Consider the following 14,506-nt stretch of genomic DNA (forward strand, 5'->3'; position numbering starts at 1 on the left):
ATGTGTATCATCTTCTTTTGTTGAAACTGAGACATGAAATAATTATTCGTCAGTACTTTTTAAATAAACCCCATAATATAGATTGATGGTAACAGGAAAAGCATACACTTCTGTGTGGGTTTTATGCCTTTATCACTGGTAAATGCTTTCAGAGGGACCTTAAGGTTGACTCTGTAGTTTGGTGATGTGGCATACTCTCCTTAAATCACAAATTGTGCACATAGTGGGTATTTGTAAGGGGTTTTTTTGCCTCTAAATTGTTAACCTATTCCATATAAAATAACTTTCCCCTTTTTAACTCTTCAAAAGAGTTATTTAGCCTAAAACTGGTTTGAGCTAAAGGGCACTTCAAGGTAGTGGCATGAGCCCCAACAGGCCAGTTTAAAACCCAAGTAAACCTTTCAAGTCTACTCCACTCAGTTCTGTTTCTTTTTCATCTTTACTCATGTATTATGTTTTTAAATCACAAAATTTGACACCTACTGTATACTTTTTGAGGGATCAGAAAGCTCAAAAATACTGCAACTTACTTGCATGTTTGCATTTTAACAATTGCTTTCCACAAGGAAACGTTCTTACTGCCAGCAGGAGTGATGGAAGCAGTGAGTGTATTCTAAAGTATATAGTTTGTTTTCAGCCAATACTAGAAGGATTTCAGTGTTCAGTAGAGGTCTCAAATATTTTTCACGTTCAGTCTCTCTTTAGATCAAACAAAAGCAGGAGCTTTTCTTCTCTGGAAAGTGAGACTAAGTTATATGGGTATAACCTGCTGTTCCCTTACTCTGGGTGGCTTTGTTGGACTCAGGAAACATTGCTGTTCAACTCTTAATGCTAGAATGAGCGACCAGTGCATCTGATGCTTTTATTAGGTCTCTGTACACGAAAAGATGAGTTCCCACACTTAGGAAGATCAGGGAATTTACTAGACAAGGTTTAGTCCAGCATTCTGCCATGTTTGTGGCTACGAGTTGCCTATAGTACCAGTTCAGACTCTTTAACGTCTTCAGGAGAGATGGGAATGAATTTGGTGCATAGCTGGAACAGACCTTTCTGTTTCACCTCTCCCAAAGGAAGGAGAAAAAAATAACATTTTGAAAAGCAAAGCACTGAAACTCCACAAACCAAAGTATAAAATGCTAGTTCAGATGCTGCCACCTTTTATGTTTTCTCCATTGCCATTGCTGCTTCCTAACATAAGAAGTAGAGATTCATGACAGAAGAGACTACGTTTCTCCTGGGGTTCACTGCTGCTCCTGAGTTTTCATTGGTGCCCTGTCTTTTCATCCCCACCATCATTCCTTCGTCACTTCTTTTGTGCTTGTGCCACAAATCACCTCTCCAGGTGTCTGTGGTAAGCAGCCAAGCCACCAGTGAATGGACTGGGTAGAACTCGCTGCCGCTGAGAGGAGGGGCAAGGGGTGGCTCAGGGCTGTGTAGGCTGAGCACGATACAGTAATTGGATTCTGAACTGCACAAAGCTGAATCATAGGAGTAGCAGATGATGTTTTACAGAAAATGTTATGTGCTAAGCAGGAGGGAGCGTACACATAAATCTAGTTTGGGGATTATTTTTTCCCTAGAGAAAGGACTTAAAAAAATGTATAACTATGTTTCATACTGCATTAGGCTCATCGAGACATTGCCTTCTTGGGAAAAACTGAGCTGAAGAAAGCATATACCTACTTCCAATAAAAATGCCATTGGTGAAGAAAACTTGAGCAGCTCGTATCATAACTTCTTACATTATGATAAGATAACAAATATCTCATTAGCAGAGTCAGAAATTTTTAAGACATTATTTTGAGAGGCTTAAAATTTTCAGACTTAATCTCTGAATAATGAGGGAAAGCATGTATGTGATATTAGTGGAAACACTGCAAAGAACCTGTGGAGGCTTTCCCATTGCATTTAATTTTCACTGATCTGCTCACTGCCTGCTTTTCCATTAAATTGTTAGTACACTTACAGTTGTTATAAATCTAACTGCACAGTAGGATCCTGTGGCAAACAACAAACTTTCAGATTGTTTAAATGCACTACTCTGCAACCTAAGGCATGTGTATTTTGTATCCGACTGTTTTCTAGAATCTCTGTGAATCAGTGTTTATGAACAGGAGGCATGCATTTCTTTTAAAGGAATGAATTTAAATAAATTCTTGATAAGCTAGGAGATGGTACTCTTAACTGTGACGGATATGCCCTGAAAAATTTAGAGTGATCAGATTACATTATTAATCCAATAATTTTTCTGATTTGATTAATCTAATGAGTGTTCTTTAAGAAACAGATTCTACCAATCTGTTGTGACTAAGCATAGAATTCTTGTACATATTTTTGCTCTGTTGCATAAAATAGAGATATGAATTGGAACCTCAGGAAAGCAGTAAGTAACAATTGCTCAAAATACTTAAAGAATGAAATTTTAAAAGTTTTCTGTTTTGTGGTTTCCAACACACTTGCCTATTGCCATGCTGTCAAAAAGTCTAGCAAATTTGCGCTACCACTTTTTAAAAGTATAAAATCTACTGCTGTTGGTTTAATATTATTCACAGTACTTACATGTATATCTTCTTTAAAATGCCATTTTATTAGTTTAAGGGACCATTCACATCTATAAAATATTTTTATTTTATAGGTCTTTTATCTTTTGGAGTAAAAGAATCTGCATGGGTGAATAAAATTTTCACTGCCATTAACATCTTAGTCCTCCTCTTCGTTATGATTTCTGGTTTTGTGAAAGGAGATGCTGACAACTGGAAAATAAGTGAAGAATATCTCATAAACCTGACTGCAGTAACAGAGTAATGCTTTTTTAAAAAATCAATTTACTTGCTCATAGTCCAAGCAATTTTCTGTTATACTTGCTTTAGTAGTGTTGCAGGTAATATATCAATTAATAGCTCTGTTGCTGGGAATAATAAACTTTTTATTCCCTTAAAAATAGAGGGTTTATTTTCTTGTTTGTAGTTTCCTTTAAAAATCATCTTATTTCAATCCCATTGTCTTGTAACCATTTGAGCGGTTACTGGCTTCTTATCCTGAAGCCATGTATTAACTGCAGTATGTGAGTACAACAGCAAAAGTTGCCTACACTGTTAGTGTTTTAACAAGTTTTGCCACAAACTGCGAAGTAAGATTGATTCAGGTATTATTCCATTTACTGTTATTTTTGTCTTTATTACAAGTTTTGACATAAAAATGTCTTCTCGAGCAGTTTTGTAAAGCAGAACTGTCTTGACAAGAGCACTGTAATGTGTTTCCAGAGTGGCAGGGGAGCAGGATGCATGTTTTTGTCCTACCAATAATAAAAAAAATAAGTAATTTTTCAGCTGTATTTTTGTTCTTTATAGGAATTGCTCGTCCTATGAGAATGTGACAAGTATGTATGGGAGTGGTGGCTTTATGCCATATGGTTTCACAGGAACATTGGCTGGTGCTGCAACCTGTTTTTATGCTTTTGTAGGATTTGACTGCATTGCAACAACTGGTATAGTATTTATATCTGTGTGTATATGTGTATAACTATATATGTGTAACATGTTTTCTTTGTAAAAAAACCCCACATGATCAGCATAACAATCTGTCAACTGCTCTTCTGCTTTCTCCTAAACCTCCTTCAGTCCATGTGGAATGAGTCTGAATTCATTTCTGAATGGGGCTATCTTTCTGGGAGGAAGAAGGAGATTTTACTTACTTTATTTCTGTTCTAAAGAAATTAATTGTTGCTTTCTAAGTCTGGGAGGTGATTAGTATACATTTTTTTCTGCCCAAGTCATGTTAACCACCTGGCCATTTTTACAGTTCTCTGAAATGAGGTATCTCTCCTAAAGGCTGGCTTGTATACGGGTGATAGGGAATGAGTATATTGAACTTCCAAACTGTAGGTAAATAACTAGAAATTATGGGCTTTGAGTAGTCTAAATATAGAATGTGTTTTATGTCCTTTAGTTTACCTCTATTTTCAAATGCTGTTCTTGGCAATAAAATACTGAGTTTTGTTCTGTGTCACTGAGCCTATTTTATACAGATTTTTAAAACTTCTATTAACACATATGATTCCCATAGCTTAGTTTAACACATTATTTGTCTTTGATGTTATCTTTGAAAGCTGAAGGTGGAAATGAGTAAGAAGTTTTGGTGGGGCATTTTTTTCCCCTTTTTTCAGGAGAAGAGGTCAAGAATCCTCAGAAAGCCATACCCATAGGAATTGTGGTGTCCCTGCTTGTCTGCTTCATGGCCTATTTTGGGGTTTCGGCTGCATTGACACTTATGATGCCATACTATCTACTAGACGAGAAAAGTCCTCTGCCAGTAGCATTTGAATATGTTGGATGGGGTCCTGCAAAATACGTTGTAGCAGTGGGATCCCTCTGTGCTTTGTCTACAAGGTAAAGACGCTGAAATACTAATTTTATTGGGAAAAGCTGATGGATAATATATGATTTAAACATATGTTCTTGTTAATTTTGAAGGCTTACTTCATGCAAAGGATTATCCATAAGTATTATAAGCATGTTTTAGACTTGAGCAGGTCTTGATCACAGTAGGTAATTCAATTTAAATTCCTTTTTTAAACTGTACTGTTATTGAACTTTACCTCTTTTGCTTATTACCCAAAATATTTTTTATTAAAATATGTATTTTCAGACATATGACCTGCAAGTTATTATTAACTGATAAAATAAACCTCACCCATTTTGTCCTTTCTTGCTCTTCACTCCCAATGACTCAGCAGTTTTATGGGCATTGTGTATTTGCAGGCAAAATTGAAGAGATGATTAACTAACTCCACTCCTCATCTCCGTTGCCTGTCTCTGTTTTCCTCCAGTAGCCAGTCTGTCTTCTGACATCATCCCTTCCTGTGGTTTCTGTGTGGGTATTTGAGATGTAGATTATAGCTGTGAAAATATTATAATTTATTCCCCTTTGTGAAACTGGATATAATCTTATCATGTTACATTGATTAAAAGGATCAGGGAGGGTATGAGGTATATGTCCATATATGTTCATATATGTTACATCCCAATTGTAATGTGGTACAAACACTTTCATAGAATAGAAAATGGCTTGGTACTCGAATTCAGGGATAGAAAAATGCTGATGCCAATATTCTCTGTGAGCTTATGTAGGTAAGGAGTCATTTACATCAACTTAGTGGTAAGAATACTGGATGCCTTTGTGGAAGGGAAAACGACATGCCAGTTGAGGCACTAATACTAACAGTACTCTGAGATGATCCTTTAAGCATTAGCATGAAGATGAGCACGCTGCCTGTGGACAATGTTTTGAAGGAAAGGAATATTTTGATGTAGGAGAGGATAGAAAAAAAATATACTTCCAGCAAGACATTAAAAGAATTGTAGGACTGACTAAAGAATGCCATAGTTACACAGTTCATTCTGGGATTACAGTTATTTTCTATCTAGTTGTTGCGGTCCCCTCATTTTGGAGGGTTTTAATGAATGCTTCCTCTATATTGATAAATAGTCCAAGTGATATATAAGCAAAAACTAGATTAAAGAAACTAATCTTGGAAAACAAAATTAACTGAGGTGGTAAAACACTTTTTCAGAAATTTGAACTGTTAGTCTCTTTTTCCAGTGTATTCTGAAGAATTATATTTACTTATATGGAGAGGTAAATCTTTCAGTTTGTTGACAGATATCAGTTTAGAACAAAAAAACTATTTCATATTTCTCATTTTAGAGGCATAATTAAGAAAAAAATTGGGATTATTGCTTTTGGTCCATATAGTTGTGTCTGTTATGTCATGAACTTGTTTCCCCAGGGTAAAGATGTTTGTTAATATTTCCATTATTTGTGTCAACGTACTTAAAAAGGTGTAGGATAAGTGAATTTTACAAAGCTACAACAGCAAAAAATTTAGCGGTGGATTTTAACAGTATCCTTATTTGAAAAATCAATTGTCACCCTGCTTCAGGAAACATTCTTTTTTGGAAGGGACATTCATACATCAAGATCAGTTCATGTGCAATGAAACATCTCTCATGTGTGCCTAACCTTAACGCTTGTGTCTCACGAGCATTACTGGAGGTACTTAGCATCTGTGGTATGTAAAACCTGTGCCTTCTGTAAGTGATATAGTCGATTCTCTAAAGTAAGAAAGGCAACCATTCACCTGGTTAAAAACTAGTGTGCTTGCTGCAGAGGTTATACTGGCTATGATTTTGCCTTTTGTCTTTTCAGTGTTTTGGGGTTTCTTAATTACAATTACTTTGCTTTGAGGGAAAGAAACCACTTAATTTAAGAAATATGTTTAAAAAGAGCTTTGAGATATCAACGGTTTAAAAGCTTTCTGTGTTCTGCTAATAACAAATCTAAATTAATTAGCTTTACTTCTTAAAAAAAAAACCCCAAACACAAAACCCCAACCAATCTTAATGAGACTTGGCTAGAGGTGCTTTAATGGAAAGAAGTAATGTGCCCAAGTATAACTGTATGGTGCTTACTTTGAATTACTGTTAATCAGCAGCCTCACATGGAAATATAGAGTGTAAGAGATGCTGCTAATGCTTTTTGATTTGCTGCTGCTGACTGACAGACTTTCTCCAGGAATACTAAAGCTTAATCGCATACTTAGTGTGACCTGGAACATGTTCCTGGTCCACTAATACCCAAGAACTACAGTGATGACGAGTTATTTTGCCAATCTGAATTCCCTCTGATGAAGCAATTCCATTACCTTAATCAATAAAAAAAAAAAAAAAGTAATCAACTTTACAAGGAAAAAGAAATTTCTATTTGTGTCTGATCTGTACTATCTTGGGCTATGGGCTTTCTGGTTTTGTCTTACAATCATAAGTTTTGTTTCTATACATGCCATTAATTAACATTGTTTATCTTGTCCATGATACAACTCTGCATGAACTGTGTTTGCCATGTTGCATGTGTTTGCTTTTTACTCAGTCTTCTTGGATCCATTTTCCCAATGCCACGTGTAATCTATGCTATGGCGAAGGATGGGTTGCTTTTCAAATGTCTAGCTCAAATCAGTTCCAAAACGAAGACCCCACTAGTTGCTACTCTATCGTCCGGTGCAGTAGCAGGTGAGACTAAGAGTTGATCCATGTAAAGAAAGGTGCACTGCTAAACACGTTGCATATATGGAAATAAACCACTGTTGTGCAGCTTTGATTTGCTTTGGACTGAAATGATCAATCTGATTGTCGCCAGGTAAAGTAGGCTACCAGTAAAACTTTTCTCTGCACAGATTTTGTATTTATTGGTTAATCTAAAGTGCTTTCAGAGCCTAGGTTCAAAATAAACATCAACCCAAACCCAAGAACATCAGTCAACCAAACAAAAAACCAAGAGCAGCAATACAGAGCCTATACCAAAACTATACCTAAACCCATTAACTCTTCCAAGCTTTCTTTTTGTGTAGTTGGGTTTACCAGTAAAGCATTGTGCTTTTAATAACCTGTATTTGAACTATACATTTTTCTGTTCTAGTCTTCTCGGCTCTATGTTCCCTTTGCCCCGAATTCTGTTTGCCATGGCACGCGATGGTTTACTCTTTAGTTTTCTTGCCAAAGTGAGTAAGAGGCAGGCACCAGTTTCTGCCACCTTGACAGCAGGGGTCATCTCTGGTAAGCTCTCAAAGCCCATGTTACTTAAAGCTGAGATTTAAACACCTTATGCACGTGCATGGTACTTCATATTTTTGAAAAGGGCTGCTTGTTAACTTCCCTTGCATGTACAATGGGAATAAAATTACTGAGTTAATCAAAGGGTGTGAGAACTCCAGATCATGCCAATCATGGTGGTGGTGATGTCCTTAATATCACAGAATTTAAAATTATTTTATTTGTTTGTTAATTTCTAATATTGGCCCCTTATCTGGTGAATAAGCTTGTTACTTAATCTGGGTCCCTTAGACTGATGCTCTACTTTATAGGGTTTCCTTGTCTGATGTACACCTTTATATTTATCACATCTGTAACAGGGGAAAATAACTTTCATGTTTTTTATTATGAGTCATGAGAAAAAAAAAATCTACATTTGAAGCAGGATCAACGTTTGAGTAAAATATAGAGATTTTTAAAAATTTCCTTCTAAAGAAAATGATCCTGGTTTTGTGTAGGCTTACCAGACTGCGGTTGATGGGTATGTGTGTGTGTTGGCGGGGTTACGGGATGCACACATACATATACACATACATGCCCACACATATTTTAGCAAAACAGCATTTTGGGAGCTGTTTCCAACTCTTAATGTTTCACAAAGAGAAACTGTTAACGTACAATTTTTCACTTTTGTCCATACTTCTTGCAGAGGTACATGTAGCTATGCCCACATTTCATTGTCATTTCAGTGGAATGTCTTAAATTACCCAGGAAAACTGGAAGCTCTAGAAGTATTTAACTCAAAGGCAAATAAATAAGTCTTAAAAGTAATTCAGATATAAAATACATGCCTTACAATATTTAGCAACGTTGGCTCAAATTGGTATCAGGTAAGAGGTACAGAACTGAGACAAAAATATTATTATTATTTAGTCAGGGTCATCCTCAGATGCCACAAGACTAGAACTACTGACACCATGCACTTGACATGTGGGAAGGCACAGTCATTGTCCGAATACTTCCCACATGAAGCATTATTATCAGTTCCTTTTTCTTCGGTCAGTACAAATAAATTGCTTAGAATTACTTTCATTGTTTTTACTTTCTATTATTTGAGTTTATCATATTGACATATTCCCCTATAACAATTTGAAAGTGCAGTTATGTGGGATGAAATGAACAAATTTATCGGAAATCACAGTAATGGTGAGGAGAAAGAAAACTGTATTACCCAGCTGGTAAACTGACTGATAGAGTTAAACAGCCCTGACTACAGCTATGCAGCAGCCATCACTTGTGCTGCTTTTAGACAGTTTGGGGGATTTGGTGTGTCAACAGTTCACCTGAAGACAGCTTTGTCTGCTGCTGGAGAAGAAGTAATTTCTTCTTCTGTTTTCAAAAAGATGCGTATTTGGTAACTTGTAGTCATAAATAGTTTTGCCAGAATAGTTACAGATGTATGCAACACCTTGTATTATCTGACTTTTCTATTCATTGGTAGCATGGATAGTTTTGTAGCTTTAAGAAACGTTAAGGAGATTAGATGTTTGGCCCCTTAATTAAAGTTATCAGGCCAAGAATACAGCTGAGGCAATTGCCACGTTACTACTGTGACTTACCTTTTCACAGGTGGTAATCGCGATTGTGAAACCCTGCACATAGCAAAATTGTTTGGTGTCAGTCCAAGGTTTCACTGTAAATTGATCTCCTGTTGTTTCTTGGAGCAGAGTTAAGGGAGGTGAAAAACCAATACCATGTCTTTTATCCTCTTAGTCAGAAACTTAGAGACATTTTTCAGTTTGGTTCTAATGTAAAAGATATTCTGGGCTACAAAGTAGCCTTTTGAAGCTAGGATTAAAAATTAAATATAGCTACTGTACATGAGGTTATAGTAGGTTCTGTTCTCCCTCAGCTTTGCTTACCCATGCTCTTTTGAGCATGCAAAGTATTCAGGAATCTAACCTGTAAATGACAGCTTGGATTTAGGAACATCCACTGTCATTGAAGAAAACAGGATGGTCTTCCTTCCTTCATTGGAAAAGGAGATCACAGATGAAATGAAGCTCCTGTAACACAGCAGTCTTGTTTTCAGAAAATTACATTTTGCTTTCTCCTTCAGGATCAAATACCAGCAGAATGTGTGTTTGTGCACTTATACACCTGTCTGCAAATATATTAACAAACACGTAACATGAATATTATATATAAGTATTTCTGAACATAGAAAAAATTGTGTGTGCATATACATACAGTGTATAAAGGCTACATTTACTCATTTCTTTTGATGTTGAGATTCCTGATGATTCAAAAGATTAAGTATGTTTAAATTCTTTCTGCGTCCCAATAATGTTCATAAAATACAAGTATTATAAAAGGTTCTTTAATAACATATATTTCAAATCAATTAATATTAGCCTTTCATTTAGTGATGGCTTGTGCCAATTTCTTTATAAGCTATGTATCTCTATGTTCAAACAGCATAGAAAAAAAAAGACATTCCAGAATCTCCAAAAGAATGTGGTATTAGCTTTTATAAACACAAAGACTGCTATAACTGCTCTCAGTATCATGGAAGTTTCTGCCTCCGATTTCAGTGATCTTAAGAATATTAATTCTTGTGAGATTTTACTGGTCTTTCTTGAAGGCCACTTGAACTTAAATTCTTTTTAGTAAGAGAATGAATTTAAAAACACCCACAAAACTATTTTTATTTGAGACTACTCTGAAAGTCCTCTTTACATAGACCTCTTTCTTAGCTCAGCAGGAATTTTGCATACTGCTGACTTGCTGGGTCAGATCATTTTTGCTAAGTTTTGCAGTGAGATCCATACCCTCAGCTTTGGTCAGATTCTGTTGCAGGACCTGAACCTTATTCTATAAAAATGTATTTTAATGTGGCCCAAATTCAGCAAGCCATGTGTGCAAATACTTATGTCCAGATGAGTCCAATATCAATTGCTTGATTCTGCAGCATGACTGTATGGCTCATCAGTGCATATCTATACAAATGAAATTCCCAAATGTAGGGAATTAGGTTTGGGAATCTTGGTGGTGACTTCAAAGACGTGTTTTTAAGGATTACCATAAACAATTTAAAGTTACACTGCAGACATTTTAAAATCTTAGGTTTTAATATATCTTAATATTAATCTTAACAATTATGGTTGGACTCAATGATCTTACAGGTCTTTTCCAACCTAAATGATTCTTTGATCCTATGTCAGTCTCGTACAAATTTTGCCTTTCCTTTTCTTCTCTTTTTTAGCTATTATGGCATTTCTGTTTGACCTAAAGGCTTTAGTGGACATGATGTCTATTGGTACACTTCTTGCTTATTCACTTGTGGCAACCTGTGTCCTCATTCTTAGGTGAGTGAGAAACCTTTGAATTCTACTGTTTGATTTTCTGTTATCAGTATATAAACAGAAGTGACATTTACAGGGTACATTTTTTGCTAGACAGGTAAATGGTTAAGATTAGCTGTATGTATATAGATGATTACTAAGATCACCAAAGAAAACAATGATATATTGTCATATCAGTATAACAGTTAGTCAAGTCAAAGCTTCATGTGAACTCTAGACACCATTTATTTCCCAGCAGATGTATTGGTTTAAGCATTAGTCTCAAAGGTACTAGATGTAAGCTTGCGTGCAAAATTCAGTGAATGGTATTTTGAGAAGAATACAGTCTATGCTGTACATCAGGCCCATTACGTTGTGGGGGCTACATGCGAAAGGTATAGATGTTCTAGATAGTTCACAGGGTGGACAAGTTCAGATAATTTCTTTGTTTTACCCTACTCAGAAATGTAAGACCAGACAAGTGTTTCAGGATGTGGTTGTCCTAAAAGACAATGCAAATATTATCTCTCAATGAGTGAGATTATAAATACTTGTCAGTAAAATTCTGATACCTGTTCTGTTTGTAAAGCTATGGAATAATATTGATACATTGGTAGCTACAGCTCACCTTATTATGTATTCATACATACTGACTAAAAAGGTGAATCTTTATTACTTAAGCCTAAGTAATTAACTTTTAAATGTACAACATCTTGAAGTCAGCTCAAGTTCATTGTTACAGTAATTTACACTTTAAAAGAGAAGACTATTTTATCCCATAGTGACTTACATAACATATGTATTTCTAAAAATACGCTTAAATTCTAACAAAGCAGATGTAAAATTTCATTTTATGCCAGTTAGGAGGCCTCTTACAGTATGGGAAGCAAGTCAGAAAGAAGTTCCCCTGCCATTTCCCTGCCGTTGATCACCAGACCCTGTCGTCCTTTCTTTTTGTACGAGACTGGTCATTTATCTGACCCACTGACGCATTCATGTAGCTTATACAAAACTGCCCCCAAAAAATCTCCAAACAAACCCAAGCAAAAAAAGTGAGTTGCCACTGTTTGTTTGTATATGATAGGGATTAATGATATGTGCTGTTGCAGTGCAGTCATAAATTGGAAATTCTCACTGTCTACTGCAAAGAATTTAAATGCATTCCTAGAGTCATATTGCTTCAGATCCCAAAGTAAGCTTAATTTTTTATTATCCTGTTTGTTCTATGCATAGGTACCAACCCAGTTTAATCTATGAGCAACCAAAATATTCTCCAGAAAAAGCAGCTTTGGCTGCATCTGAAAAGGCATCTGCAGTAAGTGAATCACAGATAAATATGATACAAGAAAATCACTTCAGGCTTCAGGCCCTGATTAATCCATCCAGTTTACCCACTGAGCAGACTGCAACTACTGTTAACTTTTTAGTGGGTCTTTTAGGTAAGTATTCAACTGTGCAAACTCATATAATGCATTAACATAGATAATTGAAGTGTATTAAAGACAAAATCAAAAATATAGTGATAACATGCCTTCTTTCAGTCATAATGTCATTCTGCAGAATGCTTTTATACTTCTTGATGGATCTAATCTGTAGTCTAGTATCTTTTCCTTTAATTAAACATGTTCATGATAACATTTCATACTGAAGGCCTGCTACCATCCTTCTTAAAAGTCACTTCCTCTTCAATGCAGAGATTAAGTCACCTCTTTCCGATTTCCATCATTTTGTTTTTCACACAGCTTGCTTGGTTTGTGGCTTGAGTGTCCTCACTACATACGGGATTCATTTTATTGCTAACTTGGAGCCCTGGAGTGTTGGCCTTCTTGCTGTGTTGGTGGCGTCCTTCATAGTTACCATTCTCCTCATCCAAAGGCAGCCTCAGAACCAGCAGAAAGTGGCCTTTATGGTGAATAACATATTCTCTATGTTATTCTCTAATGAGAGGTTTGGATGGATTTAACAAGTGGGAGAGGGGCAGAGAGAGAGAAGAGAGATGGTCCTTTTTCAGGCAGTCTTTCATTACTGCACTGCCACTATTGCAGGTTTTTTGGTGAAGGTAAGGGTAACAGATGGTCATGGCTGATGTGCAGTCCAGTCCAGGTCTTCTCAGGACAAGAGAGGGTTTTACAGACCACAGATTGAATGCGTGACACGCACAGGAGCACGGCTGCAGAAAAGGGCTATACCACTGCTATTGGTGTGACAGCTGCTGTTACAACTAGTGGATCTGACAGCACCGATCTTCTAGGTATTCCTTTAGGCGCAGCCTCAAAGTGCACCTTGCTGAGACCCAAGTAATTTTAGACTTAAATTTAAGCACTTGGAAACCAGAAACCAGTTCAGAAACCGATTAATGTAAACCGATTAAAATGTTAAACTTGTCTGTGTTGTGTACAATGCTTTGGATCACAGTGCAGTTTGTACCTCCCAAAGTATCATGCTTTCATTATAGGCTTTCACTTATGTTCAGAGATGAGTTTTTTACTGGAGTATTTAATGGAAATAATGATGAAGGTCAAGGAATCTGGTGGCGTTGCGGGGTGGTGGTGGTATTTCAGAAAGAAAGGATATATAAATATATTTTCAGCTGTAGATACAGGAATACATTAGTATTAGTTCAGCACAAACTGGAAAGTTTTTCTACACAACCTTAGAGAATAAATATTAAACATAATGTATTTAAAATTTTTAAGATATGTAGAAATGGGTGGTTAAACCCAGTGAAAAAGAAAATTTCAGTGTATTCCAATAAAAAAAAATTCACTTCTTTTTCAATTATTAGATGTGTCACCTCTAGTTTGTGTTGTGTGACTGAAGTGTGACATGCAAGAAATTGTGTTTAATATAAAGGTATTAAATATTTCCTTTTAGGTTCCACTATTGCCATTTTTGCCATCATTCAGTATCCTGGTAAATATTTACTTGATGGTACAATTAAGTGGAGACACTTGGATCAGATTTAGCTTCTGGATGGCACTTGGTAGGTACTTCTGTACATTTCAGTCACTTACGTTAGGACTCATGAATCCCATCTTTGAACGTTTCATTCTCTTCATTGAAATACTTGGAAAAAAAGCCTGTGTTCTAATAAAAGTCGGTTGATATTTCTGATGAAAGCAAGACCATGCTTCAGAAGCAGTATTTATATGCAGTCAAAATTGTAAATGCAGTTTTGAGGTAATATGAAGAATAAAAGATATTGGACATCCAATAAGTCACAATTTTTTTTTTTCCTACTAAGTATAGCTAAAATTGTGCAGAAACCTGTTTGTAACAGGTTTCTTCTCCATATATCAGTCATTCTCCCTTAAGATATGGAAAATCATGTTGATTTCATCTAGACATAAATTTGACATGGTAGTTTTCATGAGCTATTAGAGCATTTAATTATGCAAAAAATATTTGGAATTGGAATTTCCATAGAAACAGGGAAGAGCTGAGGCATGAGCTGATTCAGATACCTGAAGAAGAAACTTGTTTTGGAAAATATGTTCAGCCAAAGAGTAATAACTAATTACTTTTTAATGCACTATTTGACTGAAAACCCTAAGTTCTTTTTTTTCCTTCTGGAAG

General features: G+C 35.9%; 1 protein-coding gene across 3 annotated transcripts in view; it reads left to right on the top strand.

Annotated features, from left to right (window-relative positions):
* The window catches only part of SLC7A2 (solute carrier family 7 member 2), a 60,261-nt gene that overhangs the window by 40,384 nt on the left and 5,371 nt on the right, over nt 1-14,506 (top strand). For 2 of the 3 annotated variants that reach the window (XM_080389949.1, XM_080389947.1), the window contains exons 4-11: nt 2,636-2,801; nt 3,351-3,487; nt 4,166-4,388; nt 6,928-7,067; nt 10,852-10,954; nt 12,164-12,369; nt 12,673-12,839; nt 13,805-13,913. In XM_080389949.1, coding sequence (XP_080246075.1) covers nt 2,636-2,801; nt 3,351-3,487; nt 4,166-4,388; nt 6,928-7,067; nt 10,852-10,954; nt 12,164-12,369; nt 12,673-12,839; nt 13,805-13,913 — 1,251 coding nt within the window. Of the gene's footprint in view, nt 1-2,635; nt 2,802-3,350; nt 3,488-4,165; nt 4,389-6,927; nt 7,068-7,473; nt 7,611-10,851; nt 10,955-12,163; nt 12,370-12,672; nt 12,840-13,804; nt 13,914-14,506 lie in introns of all 3 variants that reach the window. The other variant, XM_080389948.1, reaches the window with a different exon arrangement.

The sequence above is a fragment of the Falco punctatus genome, assembly GCF_963210335.1.
Source record: "Falco punctatus genome assembly, chromosome: 1".
Classification (NCBI taxonomy): Eukaryota; Metazoa; Chordata; class Aves; order Falconiformes; family Falconidae; genus Falco; species Falco punctatus.